This window comes from Balaenoptera borealis (assembly GCF_965194805.1).
Source record: "Balaenoptera borealis genome assembly, chromosome: 14".
NCBI lineage: Eukaryota > Metazoa > Chordata > Mammalia > Artiodactyla > Balaenopteridae > Balaenoptera > Balaenoptera borealis.
In genome coordinates, this window is record NC_138875.1 from 60,134,722 (window position 1) to 60,152,785 (window position 18,064).

General features: G+C 39.5%; 1 protein-coding gene across 7 annotated transcripts in view; it reads left to right on the forward strand.

Annotated features, from left to right (window-relative positions):
- PTPRM (protein tyrosine phosphatase receptor type M) overlaps window positions 1-18,064 on the forward strand; it is a 742,498-nt gene that overhangs the window by 424,772 nt on the left and 299,662 nt on the right. For all 7 annotated transcript variants that reach the window (XM_082353481.1, XM_082353483.1, XM_082353486.1 and 4 more), the window contains exons 8-9: window positions 3,556-3,864; window positions 11,194-11,303. In XM_082353481.1, the coding sequence (XP_082209607.1) occupies window positions 3,556-3,864; window positions 11,194-11,303 (419 nt within the window). The remainder of the gene's footprint in view (window positions 1-3,555; window positions 3,865-11,193; window positions 11,304-18,064) is intronic.

Consider the following 18,064-nt stretch of genomic DNA (forward strand, 5'->3'; position numbering starts at 1 on the left):
TCTGTTGGGTGCATATATATTTATACTTGTTATGTCTTCTTCTTGGATTGATCCACTGATCATTATGTAGTGTCCCTACTTGTCTCTTGTAGCATTCTTTATTTTAAAGTCTATTTTATCTGATATGAGTATTGCTACCCCAGCTTTCTTTTGATTTCCATTTGCATGGCATATCTTTTTCCATCCCCTCACTTTCAGTCTGTATGTGTCCCTAGGTCTGAAGTGGGTCTCTTGTAGACAGCATATATATATGGGTCTTGTTTTTGTATCCATTCAGCAAGTCTGTGTCTTTTGATTGGAGCATTTAATCCATTCACGTTTAGGGTAATTATCAATATGTATGTTCCTATGACCATTTTCTTAATTGTTTTGGGTTTGTTTTTGTAGGTCCTTTTCTTCTCTTGTGTTTCCCACTTAGAGAAGTTCCTTTAGCATTTGTTGTAGAGCTGGTTTGGTGGTGCTGAATCCTCTTAGCTTTTGCTTGTCTGTAAAGCTTTTGATTTTTCCGTTGAATCTGAATGAGATCCTTGCTGGATAGAGTAATCTTGGTTGTAGGTTCTTCCATTTCATCACTTTTAAGTATATCATGCCACTCCATTCTGGCTTGTAGAGTTTCTGCTGAGAAATCAGCTGTTAACCTTACGGGAGTTCCCTTGTATGTTATTTGTCATTTTTCCCTTGCTGCTTTTAATAATTTTTCTTTGTCTTTAATTTTTGCCAATTTTATAACTCTGTGTCTCGGCGTGTTTCTCCTTGGGTTTATCCTGTCTGGAACTCTCTGCGCTTCCTGGACTTAGGTGGCTATTTCCTTTCCCATGTTAGGGAAGTTTTCGACTGTAATGTCTTCAAATATTTTCTCTGGTCCTTTCTCTCTCTCTTCTCCTTCTGGGACCCCTATAATGCGAATGTTGTTGTGCTTAATGTTGTCCCAGAGGTCTCTTAGGCTGTCTTCATTTCTTTTAATTCTTTTTTCTTTAGTGTGTTCCGCAGCAGTGAATTCCGCCATTCTGTCTTCCAGGTCACTTTTCCGTTCTTCTGCCTTAGTTATTCTGCTATTGATTCCTTCCAGTGTAGTTTTCATTTCAGTTATTGTATTGTTCATCTCTGTTTGTTTGTTCTTTAATTTTTCTAGATCGTTGTTAAACATTTCTTGCATCTTCTCGATCTTTGCCTCCATTCTTTTTCCGAGGTCCTGGATCATCTTCACTATCGTTATTCTGAATTCTTTTTCTGGAAGGTTGCCTATCTCCACTTCATTTAGTTGTTTCTCTGGGGTTTTATCTTGTTCCTTCATCTGGTACATAGCCTTTTCATCTTGTCTATCTTTCTGTGAATGTGGTTTTTGTTCCACAGGCTGAAGGATTGTAGTTCTTTTTGCTTCTGCTGTCTGCCCTCTGGTGGATGAGGCTATCTAAGCGGCTTGTGCAAGTTTCCTGATGGGAGGGACTGGTGGTGGGTAGAGCTGGGTGTTGCTCTGGTGGGCAGAGCTCAGTAAAACTTTAATCCTCTTGTCTGCTGGTGGGTGGGCCTGGGTTCCCTCCCTGTTGGTTGTTTGGCCTGAGGTGACCCAACACTGGAGACCACAGGCTCTTTGGTGGGGCTAATGGCAGACTCTGGGAGGGCTTATGCCAAGGAGTACTTCCCAGAACTTCTGCTGTCAGCGTCCTTGTCCTCACAGTGAGACACAGCCACCCCCCGCCTCTGCAGGAGACCCTCCAACACTAGCAGGTAGGTGTGGTTCAGTCTCCTGTGGGGTCACTGCTCCTTCCCCTGGGTCCCGATGCACACACTACTTTTTGTGTGCCCTCCAAGAGTGGAGTCTCTGTTTCCCCCAGTCCTGTCAGAGTCCTGCAATCAAATCCCACTAGCCTTCAAAGTCTGATTCTGTAGGAATTCCTCCTCCCGTTGTCGGACCCCCAGGTTCAGAAGGCTGACGTGGGGCTCAGAACCTTCACTCCAGTGGGTGGACTTCTGTGGTATAAGTGTTCTCCAGTTTGTGAGTCACCCACCCAACAGTTATGGGATTTGATTTTATTGTGATTGCGCCCCTCCTACTGCCTCACTGTGGCTTCTCCTTTGCCTTTGGATGTGGGGTATCTTTTTTGGTGAGTTCCAGTGTCTTCCTGTCGATGATTGTTCAGCAGTTAGTTGTGATTCTGGTGTTCTCACAAGAGGGAGTGGGAGCACGTCCTTCTACCCATGGTAGCTATTATTTCTCAAGTTTTCATGCTTATTTTCACTTTCCAATTATAGATCTCTTTATATTCAGAAATGGTGACCACATTCAGGAAAACAAAAATCAAAATATATGGATCAATTGTGTGTATGGATATACTAAAGCAAAGTATTTTAGATTAGTTTTTCCCCAAACCCGTGAAAGATAAACTTCTTAGAAAAGTGTAAGGTACATAATAAGGGCTCAGTAAATGTTTTGTAGTTAGTATTACTGTATTTTCATCATCATTTCATAAACAAGTTTAAGCTTTCTCATAAACAGCAAGGCCCTACTGTATAGCATAGGGAACTATATTTAATATCCTATGATAAACCATACTGAAAAGAATATTAAAAAAGAATGTGTACATATATACATATATATGTATAACTGAATCACTTTGTACAGCAGAAATTAACACAACATTGTAAATCAACTATACTTCAATAAAAGAATAGATATGCATAAAAAGAAAGTCTTCTCTGTATATATTCTTTCTTTTAAGCCCATCAGAATGCTTATAGTCCCTGCGTTTCATTTAGATTTCTAAGCTCAAAACTCTGTCCCTGGAGCTTGGACTTCAGGGGTAGCAAAGAACTACTTCAGCATTGACTGCGTGTAATTCTCTACAAATCACAACCCGAAAAGGCCTGGAGTTCTGTTCAGAAGTTTATGCTCTTTAATCATTGTATTATTTCATGCTGAATTCTCAAGCTTTTACTCTGTTTTCCAATTACATAATGATGAATTAACTTAAAAAGATAAAAAATATATACATCAATTAGCATTAAGACTGCTTTTGTGTATCAGAGCCCCAGAGGAAAGAGCCTTAAGTAAAAGCACTGTATTTCTCTCTAATGAAAATTTTGGAAGTATACCATTCAGGGTTGGTATGGTAGTGCAGTGATTATCAGGAACCCTGGGTTCTTCATCATCATTGCTTTGAGTTCTTAATGTTTAAGCCTATTATGGTCCATCATGGCTGCATGAGCGTGAGACACCCTATCCTCAATCAAGCTAATAGGAAGGAAGGAGGAACAAGGATGGTGAGCCCCTTCCTTTCAAAGACACCACCCAGAAACCATTCTTGACGTCTCATGTTGTGTGCTACCCACCAGAACTTGGGTAGAAGGATAGACCTCACTGCAGAAGAGACTGGAAATTGTAGTCCTTATTCTGGGTGGCCTCATGCCCAGCTAAGATTTACGGGTTTTTTTCATATGGAAGAAGAGAAGACAAGATACTGGGGATAAGGAGGATTATCTGTGATACCTGGGCTTCACTGGAACTTTTATTATTCTTTTCTCTTATGTTCTCTTTTTCCTTCTTTTGCATCTTAGATCCCATGCGCGGCCCAAGAAAATTGGAAGTCGTCGAAGTCAAATCTCGACAAATCACTCTCCGCTGGGAGCCATTTGGGTATAACGTGACTCGTTGCCATAGTTACAACCTCACAGTCCACTACTGTTACAAGGTCGGAGGGCAGGAACAAGTGAGAGAAGAAGTAAGCTGGGACACGGATAACTCACACCCTCAACACACCATCACCAACCTCTCCCCCTACACCAACGTCAGCGTGAAACTCATCCTCATGAATCCCGAGGGACGGAAGGAGAGCCAAGAACTCGTAGTACAGACGGATGAAGATCGTGAGTACTTTCAAGTGATATGTTTCTGGGAAACATACAGTCTTTCAAAAAACCAGCTCATGTTTCTTTCTAATTGATATCTTTACACTGAAAATGGAAGGAAGAATTACTTACTGGGTTGAATAACACAGATGTGTATCTGTGCTGCTGTATACTGAAGCACTGATTAAAAGGGGTAAAGGGAATAAAGATTCAGAAGCTTATTTTAATTTTTATGAGTCATATAATTACTTTTCTACATATGATAATTCTGTATGGTTCTAAGTAGTTCTTCATTCAAGTTTTATCATCATGTTGGACTGAAGAGGTGTTGTTCTGGGTATTCGATTATTTATAAGAAATGCTTATTCAAACGGCATTCTGAAACATTTTTCATAGTTCAGATAAAAATTCAGCCCCAAATAGAGGCTGCCCTTGCTGTTCAACACAGTGCTGAGAAATTACCTCATTAGGTCGGTGGTCATGTAATAGATCATGCTTTTCCATAGGAACAATGCTGTAATTGGATATGACCTCAGTAACCAAGAATTCAATAAATAGACAGTGCATGTCTCCAGCAACTCATCAAAAAAAGCAAATACACAATTGCAATAAGCCTCTAAAATAATTTAAAATGGTGAAATGACACCTGGAATCCCATAGCATAGGTATAAATGTGCTTTTACACTGATTATACAGGGGACTTTCATGTACAATAATGAGTCCATGTAACACATAAAATACAGTGGTGGTTTATCATATATTTGGTTTAAAATTCATTTGCCAGGCATCAGAGTAAGTGGCAAACAACCTGGGGCGCCACTTACTTACTTACTCCTGGGAAAAATAGATTTCACCTTTTTCTCTTCAAGCAGCTGATTATGATCTTTATTGATTGTAACATGTGTTAAATGTTTATCACAACACTATTTTTTCATTTAAAGAGCTGACAAAGTATTTTTGACTGTTGATGACCTATGCAACACCAAGCATGTTGCTATAAAATAAAAACATGGAAACAGCCAGAGTAAATGGAAAGCTCGACCACATCTTCTCTTTTCTTTTTTTGTAGCCCCTCAAATCCTGCCTGTGTTGGTTGCTCTCAAGTAGTTGTTTTATTCCAGTTTTTTTTGTAAGAAGTATAGTTTGATACGAGTCACTCAGTCTAGGCTGAGCATGGAAGCCCTATCTCTGTTTCTTCCAGATCTTCCTTGTCTCCCAGGAGAGACTCAAGAACGTTTCAGCACTGTCAGCAGGTCTTTTCTGGCCCCCTCCTCCCCTGCATTTTTGTATTTAATTTGGTCCTAACTCCTGTTGTTGCTACTTCCAAAATCTTAGATTGTTCTTTTTTTGACTTAATTATTTTTATTATATTTCTGTTTTTCATATGAAGAAACTGAGTCAGGAAAGTGAATGGTAAACCCAGAGGTCTGGTTCCAGAAACTGTGGCCTGTACTTCTATGTGCCAAAGTACTTCTAAGTACTTACTAATATGATCATTAGTATTCTAGAGGCCTTATTTATATAAACATTGATATTACTGTCTATTCTATCTTTCTGCCCTGAGGTATTTTTTTACAATCAGCTTTTTAATTGAAGTATAGTTAATTTACAGTGTTGTGTTAGTTTTAGGTTTACTGCAAAGTGATTCATTTATATATATATATTCTTTTTCAGATTCTTTTTCATTATAGGTTATTACAAGATATTGAGTATAGTTCTTTGTGCTCTACAGTAGGTCCTTATTGGTTATTTTATACACAGTAGTGTGTATCTGTTAATCCCAAACTCCTAATTTATCTCTTCCCTGCCCCCTACCTTTCCCCTTTGGTAACCATAAGCTTGTTTTCTGTGTCTGTGGGTCTATTTCTGTTTTGTCAAAAAGTTCATTTGTATCATTTTTTTAGATTCCACATATAAGTGATATCATGTGATATTGGTCTTTGTCTGACTTACTTCACATAATATGATAATAGATCGTTCTTTTCTCCCAACTTCCACTACCTATATCCAGATTTTATGCTGAAATTTCTGTAGTAGTTTCTAACCTTTTATTGTAGTTCCAGCTTTGTCCAGTTCCAGTGCCCTCTACTTGTTCCCTAAACTAATCTCTAAAATACATGTGCATCATGTTACTCTCTCCACAAGAGCCGTCAGTGACTCTCTTTACCCATATCTCGGTATTCCAGGCCCAGGCTCTAGACCTGGTAGCTTTTCCTCCCTGACAGTGCATCCTGCAGAGACGTGCCCTGGGTGCTGGCCCTGCTGCCACACTCCATGCATCCTGAGTGCTCCCTCACTGTCCTCCTCTGCACGTCCTCCCCACCTGGCTGCCTACGTTCCATCTCCTCCACGACCCTCCAAAGTTCTCCTCAAGTTCAGATCCTTCATGAAGCTGTCTCCAACTCTCTCACCCTCATTCCTCTCTCATCCTTCTGACCTCATTTGCACTTGACAAGATCTTTAAATCTCTGAGCCTTAATTTCCTCATCTGAGAAGCAAGAATAATACAGTTCTCCAGCATATTAGGGTTAGAAGCCATTTCCATTGGGTGCTATTTGTAGCTGCAGAGAGGGGCGTTTTAATAGGTGAACGTTATTATTGTTATTGTAAGAATTCAGAGGAACTTATCGTGCCCCTTTCTTGTTCTCTCATTATGTTATATATAATTTTTTCCTCTTAACTGTAAACCACTTGAGAGAAGAAGCCATCTAATTTTCTTCTATAGCAATTTGCATGGTATTGAGTAGGTAATAAGTACTCAAAATACTTATTAGTTTTTAAAGAAAATAGTAAAATTTGCTGATAATCATTTAATTCAGGCTTAAATCAACAGTAATGTTTCCATCAATGAGAGAGGAAAGTCAAGTGCAGTCGTTTCTAGAGATGAGAGATGTTTTCCTGAAGCATGAACTCACCAACACTTTTGGGTTTCGAATTGACATGAGCTAATAATTCTGTTAAGTGCTGTTAAAACGTAAGGTTAAATAAGTCACTTTTTTGTTTGTGTGTTTAAATTATCTTGCTAGTCCCTGGAGTTGGGGCATGCATTACTTCCAAATAAAAATCTATTGTTTACATAGCACACTGGCATCCGGTTCATTAGAAAAACTTTGATTTCAAATTATATTTCCTAACAAGAGCAAAAGAAAAAAAGACTTCAAAAAAGACAGAAATAGAAAAATTGTTAACACCTACCGAGCTTGAAGAAAAAAGAATTGAAGTGTCACTTTACTTATCTGCCATTAACAAAGGCTACAATTTGTTGTACATTGTGAGTTTTATTGTAGTATAATATTTTTATTGAAATATTATTTATTTCATCAGAAAATATGTGGGAAAAAGTTATCTTTTTATTACTGATAAGAGTGTCACTAGACACTATAGGGCTCAGTTCCACAAACTTAGATATTATGGTTCTATATCCCAAATCATGAATTCTTAGAACTTCTAAAAAAAGGCACCAGACCTAAGTTCCTGTGAGGTACCAGTTTCCCTAATTCAACTAAAACTCTTCTGGTATTTTATTTTAATTCACTTGATCTGTTCCTGACCTAACAACAATTATATGAATCACATTTAGGTTTTCCTGTTATTAACATTTTCATGATTACAAGCCCTCCAGTACATTTTATTACATTCATCCTTTTAAAATATCCTCTGTTCAATATAGTTTTGACAATCTCTCTTTTTTTTTTATTTTACTCTAATTTATACTAATTGAATGAAACCAAAGATTTGTTTTTTTCTAAGTTTTCACCCTCTTTACATCTGTACATAGATTACTAAATATTTTCAATTCAGAAATATTATCACAAAATAATAGAACCACACACGCATCATAATTATCTTGATCCTGTGAGGAACCTGATGACGTCAAAATAAACACTTTCAAGGTCAAGAGGAAGAGACTTAGTAGAGCTTTTTTTTTTTAATTTTTATTTTATTTATTTATTTTAAAATTTATTTATTTTTGGCTGCGTTGGGTCTTCATTGCTGCGCATGGGCTTTCTCTAGTTGCAGCGAGCGGGGGTTACTCTTCGTTGCGGTGCGCGAGCTTCTCATTGCGGTGGCCCCTTTTGTTGTGGAGCATGGGCTCTAGGCGCGTGGGCTTCAGTAGTTGTGGCTCGCAGGCTCAGTAGTTGTGGCCCACAGGCTTAGTTGCTCCGCGGCATGTGGGATCTTCCTGGACCAGGGCTCAAACCCGAGTCCCCTGCATTGGCAGGCAGATTCTTAACCACTGCACCACCAGGGAAGTCCGAGACTTAGTAGAGCTTTCTCTGGCATGACCCATCGTAGTCCAACTTCTGATTGTGATGAGCATTTTAGTCTCAGAGTCCAGAATCCAAATATTCTTAGAACTCACCAGTGTCATCACTTCTTAAATACTTTGTTTCTTTGCTTCAGTGTAGTTTCACATCAATTCCTTCAACCTAAGACAAACGATTATTTTCACATTTATATATTTTTTAGAGTTTGGACATTAGGGATCAACTTACTCCAACTTCCTCATTTTAGAAGTGAGGCAACTGAGACCTAAGGAGGATCCATGAATTGCCCAAATTTCACAGTTTATTCACTGGAAAGTCTTAAATCAGAACCCAGGCCCCCCATCTGAATCAGTGATTTTTTTTTTTCTGCTAAACTCTCCTTACTTCTGCTGAGAATAACTATCAATATAAATGTCCTAGATCTACCTTTAAGTAGCCCCTCAACTAAACAAATGTGTATTGCCTATGAGTCCTTTTGTAATTCTGGTCAGTCTTTCCAGTCTGAGGAGATCTCACCAACCCTTAAAGGGCTATTCATACCCTCCACAAGCTAACCAAACATTTCTTTAGCGCCCATCTTTTAAACTTTATTGAGATATGTTTATACAGTCATGAGTTGATTTGTGTTGTTTCTACTTTTTAATTATTGTGAATAATGCTCCTCTTAATATTTGTGTACAAGTCTTTGAGTGACATGTGTTTTCAGCTCTCTTGGATATATATGTAGGAGTGGAATTTCTGGGTCATATGGTAAATTTATCTGTGTTTAACCATTTGAGGATCTGCCAGACTGTTTTCAAAGTAGCTTTGTGATTTTACATTCCTACCAGCAGTGTATGAGGGTTCCAGTTTCTCCACATTCTTGCCAATACTTGCTATTATCTGTCTTTGGATTATAGCCATTCTAGAGGGTGTGAAGTGCTATCACACTGTAGTTTTGATGTGCATTTTCCTGCTAGCTAATGATGTTGAGCATCTTTTCACATGCTTATTGGCCATTTGTATATCTTTTTTTGGAGAGCTGTTTATACAGATCCTTTGCCCATTTTTAATTGGATTATTTATCTTTTTATTGGGATTTCATAGTTCTTTATGTATTTTAGATACAAGTCTCTTGACAGATACATGATTTGCAAAAGCTTTCTCCCTTTTTGTGTGTTGTCTTTTCACTTTCTTGGTAGTGCCCTTTGAAGCACAAGAGCTTTTCACTTTACTGATGTACAGTTTATCTATATTTTCTTTTGTTATTTTTGTTTTTGGTGTCATATCTTTGAAACCATTGCCTAATACAATGTCATGAATATTTATACCTATATTTTCTTCTAGGAGTTTTGTAGTTTTAGCTCTTATATTTAGCTCTTTAATCTATTTTGTATAATTTTCATATTTGGTGTGAAGTAGGAAACCAATTTCGTCCTTTTACATGTGGATATCCAGTTGTCCTAGCACCACTTGGAAAAATTGTTTTGACCCCACTGAATTTTCTTGGCACTTTTGATAAAAATCAATTGACTGTAAATGTGGGGCTTTATTTCTGTACTCTCAATTCTGTTGTACTGATCTATCTGTCTATCCTTATGCCAATATCATGATGTCTTAATACTGTAGCTTGTTAGTAAATTTGAAATTGAGAAGCCTGAGTCCTCTCAAACCACTTTTTGATTACTCACACCGTCACCAAAAAGTTTGATCGCACCATCCCCAAATATACATATATTTATAGGTAGTACAGATATACTAGTTTATAAATAGGATAGGTACACTAGACACTAAATTGTGTATCATATAAAGCATACTCAAAAACTTAATTTAAATGAATACGAGATAAATGATATTTTAAAAATAATATTATATGTTATTTTGTAGAAAATTGGCAAGTACATTTCTATCTTCCCTTATGTCAATTAGATTTTCTCACTAATCAAAAGGTGTTACATACTTTAGGTTTTAAAAAATGGCCTCAAACTTTCCCAAATCTGTTTTTTGTTTTTGTTTCTGTTTTAATTTTTTATTTATCTATTTATTTATTTATGGCTGTGTTGGGTCTTCGTTTCTGTGCGAGGGCTTTCTCTAGTTGCGGCAAGCGGGGGCCACTCCTCATCGTGGTGCGCGGGCCTCTCACTATTGCGGCCTCTCTTGTTGCGGAGCACAGGCTCCAGACGCGCAGACTCAGTAATCGTGGCTCACGGGCCTAGTTGCTCCGCAGCATGTGGGATCCTCCCAGACCAGGGCTCGAACCCGTGTCCCCTGCATTGGCAGGCGGATTCTCAACCACTGTGCCACCAGGGAAGCCCCCCAAATCTGTTTTATTATTAATAAATAAAATGAAATATTTTAAAAATATTTCATCTACATCACATCTTTGTAGAACTTCTATTTTGTGTGTACTTTTCATAGACATATTAAATATAAGTCCAAGAGTTCATATATATTCTTCTTTGACATGCTTTTATCACTCAGTGTTATGGTTATAGAATTCATCCATGATGATGTATAAAGCTGTAATCGATTTTCAGTCGTTTTTGTATTTTATTGAGTGAATATAAAATAATTTCTTAAACCATTTTTTTTCTCCAATTTATTAGTTTTATTTAAAAATGCTACTATGCTGACATCCTAACCTATGTCTCCTGGTACATATGTGCAAGAATATTACTAGGGAATATACCTGAAGTGGGATTATTGGGTCGTATGACATGTGCCTCTTTAACTTTAGTGAGTACAGGCAGATTATTTTCCAAAGTGGCTCTACCAATTTATGGTCTCACAAGCAATGGGTGGGAATTCGCATTGCTCCACATACTTCTTTATTTCTGAAGAATAAAAAAGTTTATTTACAAGATGATACTGAGTTTTGTCTAATTGATTCAAACTTTTTAGAGGAAAATGTGATGAAATTCTTTTCTTTATAAAGACAGTATGGCCAAAATGGTTTTAAATTGCAGGTGTTTGCAAGAAAATGGAGTATATCTATTAAAATCTTACACCTCAATAGAGAGTTAAAAACCTGTCAAGTCTAGAAAAATGTATTTTGTTTTTGGTTTACTTAAATATGTATCAATTTTTCCCCCCCTTCTAGTTCCAGGTGCTGTTCTTACTGAATCCATCCAAGGAAGTACCTTTGAAGAGAAGATATTTCTTCAGTGGCGAGAACCAATTCAAACCTATGGTGTCATCACTTTATATGAGGTAGTATATACATTTGTTAGTAATTTAATTTTTACTGTAACTTTTATGATAGCTAGACTATCTAGTATTTAAAAATGCATAGTAACATCATGCCTTTTAAGAAGTTGAATGCCTTTAATAGTTATAATGGTTACTGAATAGAAGCAAAAAAATTAAAAATAAGTTTTCGAATTATGTATAATTTCAGGATGTATATTCACAATGATTTAGGTGCTTCCAGATTACATGTTATTGTATGTAAAGCCACACCATAATATAGTTTAAAAATCACCTTTGTTAAAAACAATAAGTGTTCTGTCATATACATTATTTAGGAGGCAACCATGGCATCCTGTTCTCGCCAGCTCTAAAATATTTTACTCCTGAATTATAGAAGAACACTGATGATCCAATTAGTGGAGTCGATAGACATTGTCTTGGGAGTAACAACAGAATAATGTCTTCTGGTTTCTTAGCACTAGCAAAACAGCCTTTAGACTTCTGTGACATAGTTTTGTCTACTGATAGATAGATAGCAGAGAAGAATTCAATGACTTGTTCAGGGAAAAAAATAACAGCAATAGCGGAGTGGCAGTCATCATCACATCTGTATGAGCGTGATTTCACTCTGCCTATTGTCATAGAAACAAGCAGGTGCATTTTTTTTTTCAAGCTAGGATTTATGTGAATGCAAATTCAACAAAATTATATGTTGTTAGGGTTCTAAAATCCGCAGCCATTCTTCCTATGGGACCTCTACCTGAATACCTTTCAGAGCTACTGACAAAGCTGGAGTAGATTCACTGTCAGACAGTCACCATTGGTGAACCCTCTCCCTGACCCAACTAGCCTCACAGCTATGTTTCCTTGGACCTTTTGAAAATTGGTATTGAAATGCAAAAAAAAATTGTTGTTTGTCAAAAGCTAAACAAAGTAAGAGAAAAGAAAAAAAGTTGATTTTCACATTAAGTTATGATGCTTTCCTTGGCTGCTTCATTGTAAAAGAATCATGAAAATTCATGGCTCTCTTTTGTAGAGTTGGTTTTTATAATGAAATCAAACAAGTTCATTTTTTTTCTCAGTGATCAGAATCTTTTAGTTAATATTTTTGGCCCCATGACCATTTTTTAGTTCTGTTTTGTGGATTCTTACCTCAGGATAACAGAATATTTTACTAGAAAAGATACAGTCTTTGAAATCAACATTAAGTACCAAGAAATCAGTCCACCTCTCCTGAAAGCCACATGTTGATATCTAGACGGACAGAATATAAAGGTGAGATCCTTTCTTTCTGATCCCATGGAGCATAATATTCATGTAATAAGTAACTTTAATGTGAAAACAATAGGAAAATCAGAACCCATCAATCTCTCTGATTTCAGCAGCCAGGATGTCCCTTCTAGCTGAACACTGATCTAAATGCTATTACAAAGGGGATGTGTAAATGTTTCGTAAATCAGCATTTTAAAACGCAAGATATAGGTAAGAAGAGCAGGTCAGTTGTTTTTTCTAGGCACCAAAGGGAAAATACCAAATGTGTGAATCAGGCTTAAGTGATTAAGTATAAGTTTCTGACTGTCGAATCTTTCTCTTCTTTTCTCCATGTTTGCTAGAAGTAGGAAGGAAGGTATTCCAGATCCCCCAAGGTGGGCCTTAGATGGTGTCTGTGCAGGGAGCTCCTCTTTGGCTAAAACACACTGCACCCTGGGGCTCGCCCAGCCTGTACCTGAGTCTGCAGGAGACCCAGCTTCCTCCTGGTGCAGGGCTGCTGGAGAACCAGACCAGTCCCCTCCCTGGAGGACCACAGTCCCCTGGGACAGACATGCTAAGGAAACAAAACCGTTGCCCAAAGGGAGACCAAGACCTTAGGAACAGCGTATTCATGGAAACACAGTTGACTGTAGGCCAAAACTGGAAGGCAAGATACGTTATCATAGTTGGAAAAAAGCTTAGTAATAAATGCTATGGGTGTTTCTTGAGGAGCACACTTTTAGGGTTTTTTGAAGAAGAGAAGGAAAAAACAGAAGGAATGTTGTAAATGTTGTAAGTGAACATACTGTGGGTTCACGTTATTCTCAAGTTCTCTCTTTACCTCTTAAGAAAGATATACCAGATCATTAATGATTGGAAAATGCTGACAATGTCATCTTTTGCCGGGAGTTATGGCAATGACGGCACTAAAGCATCCTTCTGGCCTCAATTCTTTGTCCTCCCCATTCTCAGCCTTCTCAAACTAGCCTTCCTTCCTCTTGCCCCCACCTGTGTTCTAACCCCAGCCCTTCTCATGCCTTACCTCCTGCTCAGCCGTTTCATTCTATCTGAGACATCTTCCTAAAATCTGGGACTGGTAATTACACTTTTCCTCAATGGCTATCCAGATTTTTATTTTATCAAATTATAAATGCAGTATTGTTCTCTGAAAGGATACTTTAAGTACAGAAGTATTCAAAATAAAATGTCTTCGCTTCCCAAATTCACTTTTCAGAGGTAACTACTATGAACAACTAGATGCATGTGCTTCCAGAATTTTACAAGGTAGAAATTTATAGTGCAAGTGCACTTATGAATATACATGGATAAAATCTAATAAATGCTAGCAAACCCAGCATTTTATTACAAGAATAATATGCCATATAAGACCCCCTCCACATCATACAAAAATAAATGCCAAATAAGTTCATGATCTAAACACAAAAATTAAACTATAGCAACACTATAAGAAAAATAAGGAAGACTTTTGTAATAAGCTTATTTTGAAATAAGCTTTTGTAATATATCTTGACATAAAACCCAGAAGTCATTTAAAAAAGATTGACAGATTTGGTTATATAAGAATTTAAACTTCTGAATGATAGAAGATGCCACAAAGGAAAGTCTAAATACAAACAGAAGACTTGGGGAAATTATTTTCAACATTTATAGCAGTCAACTGGCTGGTGGCTGTAATTATAACACACTTGATACAGATTGATAAGAAGTAGACAACACTCCATTAGAAAAAATGGGTGAAGAATAAAAGGAGTTGATTCATAGGAAAAAAAAAATCTGAATGGCATAAGCAGATGAACCTAACCTTACCAAGGATTAAGAAATGAAATGAAACAAACACTTCAGAAAGTTTAAGTTGGTGCAAATCCAGTGTTAAGGGGTGATGTGGTGAAATTTGTGTGCACAGACCGTTGATGGGGACATACAATTTCGCAACCTCTCATGTAGACAATTTGGGAATATCTATCAAAATTCAGACACTGCATGTCAAGCCTGTTTAGGGAAGTTTCTCAGTCAGTAATACTCCCAAATGCACAGGGATGTATGTCTCAGTATTTTCATTGTACCCCACTAACTTTATATGGCTCTCGATTGCTTAGTGAATCAACTCCAAACTCCTGGTCACGAGAGTAACACACCAACAAGTTTTTGAAAAAAACATTTAGTATGTATAAGGTATTAGAAGAGAACAAAATATAAAAGATCCTCTCTCTCCTCTACTAGAAGTGAGCAGTCCTATCAGCAGCTAATTATAGAAAAGAATGAAATGAGGACAAAATGTCTGCCTCGATGCAGCGTGTGCAGGGTTGTCGGGCACATAGTAAAGGAGAACAGTCTGGACTCATCAGCCCACTGGGGCGTTGACGGATGGAGAGTTGAAAATACCTCAAGACCCCCCACCTGGAGAGCGGGGCTCAGTGAATCACTCTCCCCTGAGACAGGTCATAGGGTGGAGAGAGGGAGAATTGAGGGGTCCTCTTTGCTATCAGTATTCAAGGCCATACATGGTACCATCCCAATTGATACTTGTTACTGCATCTCCCATGATTCTCTCCTGGAACTGAATGAGCCATGTGTATGGAGTTATCTTTTCTCCATGAACCTTCTGATTTTTCACACTTGCTTCTGCTTATCCGCTTCTTTCCTCCTGACTGCCTCCCCTCGTTCTCCTCCTATGGCACTTCTGCTTATCTTTCAGCATTTCAGTCAAATTTTGAACTTTTCCGTGGAGCATCCTAGGTTCTTGCGTCCCCTGGAATCTGATTTACTTGTTGGTTCCTTTGATTGCTTGCCCCTCTGTTGAAGGACTGTATTTAAGGCTGGCTGGCATTGCAGCCTACTCACACTCCCTGGAAGATTGATTGCCCTCGTGGTCAGAGATTACGTGTTATTCCATTTTGGTTCTCCAGAATTTGAGACTTAGAGGAGGGGAAGATGATGCTGGAGTATTTCAGGCACTGACCTGCCAATCAGAAGTCATCCGATGTGAGCAGCAGCTGACTCCACCTCACCTGATCTAACCCCACACATGTCTGCGTGTCGGTTTGCTTTCAGCGTGGGCATCCCATCAAGTCCCTGGGTCCACCCTGGAACGTCAGTGTTCTCCATGGAGACATCATTAGAATCACCTTGGCCCTCAGCCAACGAAACGGCCAAGTGTGAGCTCAGCCCCAGACCTCCCTCCTGGGAGTCTCCGGATGCTCGTCCTTGGCCTGGTACTTACTAGGCACTTAATAAACGTGTTGAATGAACCAGTGAAAAAATAAATACTGAAAGTACATGTTGCATTTGGATGTGAGCGTGGAGCTGGGTGCCCTTCAGAAGTACTGCTCAGGAAGACAGATGCTTACTGACCATCAGCTGCGCAGGCAACAGAGTTCTAGGGTCAAGTTCACCGTGTTCCTGAGGAACCGTTTTATTCCTGGAATTCAGACTCCCAGGGCTCTGGATGGGTTTGAGGGGGAATCCATGCACTTTCTGACATTTTGTGTCCACTTGGACACAACATAGTTGCTTGTTAGGGATTTGTTAGAGGTGAGGGAGAGGATTCATGATTTTTAAGAGCAGCGTATATGTGCTTTGTTACGGGTTGGGGAGAGGATCTGTGCTTTTTAACAAATTGTCAAGGACTGTGACCGAAAGAACCCCAGTCTAGCTGATCCTGCAAGGCCATGGCTAGAGGCGAGTACAAACCCATCAGCACTGGTAAAACAGCAAGTCCTCTGATAATGCATTTGCTTTTTGCTTTGCGGAGCAAACGTCCTTCTTGCCGCACCGTGAGCATGTGTGTGTGTGCGTGCACATACCTGCTCTCCCTGGAGTCTTTAGGAAAATATATACCGAGTGCCAAATAGTTACTGATCACAGTGGGATCAGAAAGAAGAATAAGCTATCACTATTCAGAAAGAAGAGACAACTGTATGAAAAGTTTCAATTCCTTTGGCATGTTTAAGTCGCGATTTCAGACTACAAAGAGCTCTTACAGCTCTCCATGATTTATTGCCGAATAGATGGTAGGGACACAGTCACAGCAGCCGGTGTTGAGCAGATCCAGTGATCATTAGGACGGGTTTGGGAAGCCTTTACGGATACGTAGAATGGGAGCTCTGGCTCGAGACATGGATAGACATGTTTTTGGTTCCAGTCTCAAACTCCCGGCAGCATCTTTGAAAGCATTTCCTTCTTAACACACTGTGTTCTTTTGATTTCTATGACAGCTGTCTCTTTTGGCTTCTCCCTGCTTTCTGGCTCTCCTTCTCTGCCCTAAATTAAATATCAGCGTTTCCCCAGGGACCTCATCCAGTCCTGAACCGTAATGTTCCAACGCTGCTCACCCCCAGGTCTCTACTTCCAGCCCAGAACTCTCAGCTCCCAGCCCTGTGTCCTACACAGTGTGTCCTCCTGACTGTCACAGGCATCTCAACCTTGACATGCCCACCCCCCAACAGTTAACTTCTCATTCATTCCGTCCCATTTCAGTAAGCAGGACATCCTTTGCTCAAGCCCAAACATGGAACCTGTCTTGGTTCCTCCATCTGTCCCCACATCCAGTCCATCACTGACTTCTGCTCATGTCGGCTCTAAAACTTGCCGATTCCTTTCATGTATTTCTCTCTTCATGGCCCCACCCTTGGTCCAAGCCACTGCCTTCTCTCACCTGCGCTGCGGCCTCACCCATGGCCTCTGCCAGGGCTCCTAGGGGTCCTCCTACTACCTTTGGTGCCCCCTTCAAGAAAGCAACCCTCCACCTGGCAGCCAACATGATCTCTTTATAAGGGAAGTCAGATCATTTTATCATCACACTTAAAATTGTTCAAAGGCCCCTGTTGTATGTCTCCACACTTTCTCCCTTGGGGTACTGAGCACTGCAGGGAATTGCCCCCCCACGTTACCAGCCCCCCAGGGACCATGCCACCTCGCTGGCTGGGCTGCAGCCACAGGGGCCTTCTTTCTGTCCATTGTCTGTGTCCGGAATGCTCCTGCTTCATGGTCTTAGTTCATGCTGTTCTTCCCCAGACTCTTGGCCTGGCTGACTCCTTCCCAAGTTCAGTTAACTGTCATCTCCTCAGGGGACGCTCCCCCGGCCATTCTGAATGGCTGAGCATGGGCCCCGCCCCCAAAATCCCCTTCATCTTAGCATCCTGTTTCTTTCTTCCATGGCACTTGGTGTTTACAAATTATTAATTTACTTCCTGGATGTCTCCCCAGCTCCTCCCCACCCCAGTCCAGATTCTTGGCTGCCCGAGGGCAGGGCCTTTGTCTTCCTGCTGACTGCAGTGCTCGTGCTTGCACAGTTCAGTCAGTATTTCAATGGCAAGAGTGAATCTGAATTCATGGTGGAGGAAAGAGAACAGAGTTAACTCTCTCACATTCCAAGGAAGTGAGAGTTTATAAGCAAAAGCCGCGTCAGAAAAGCCCAGTGTTTGTGGGGCAGTAAATCTTTGTCCCCTGACCAGGACAGAAGAAAATATGATGTCATCCCATGTGAACTTCTGCTGCCAGTGTCCTTGTCC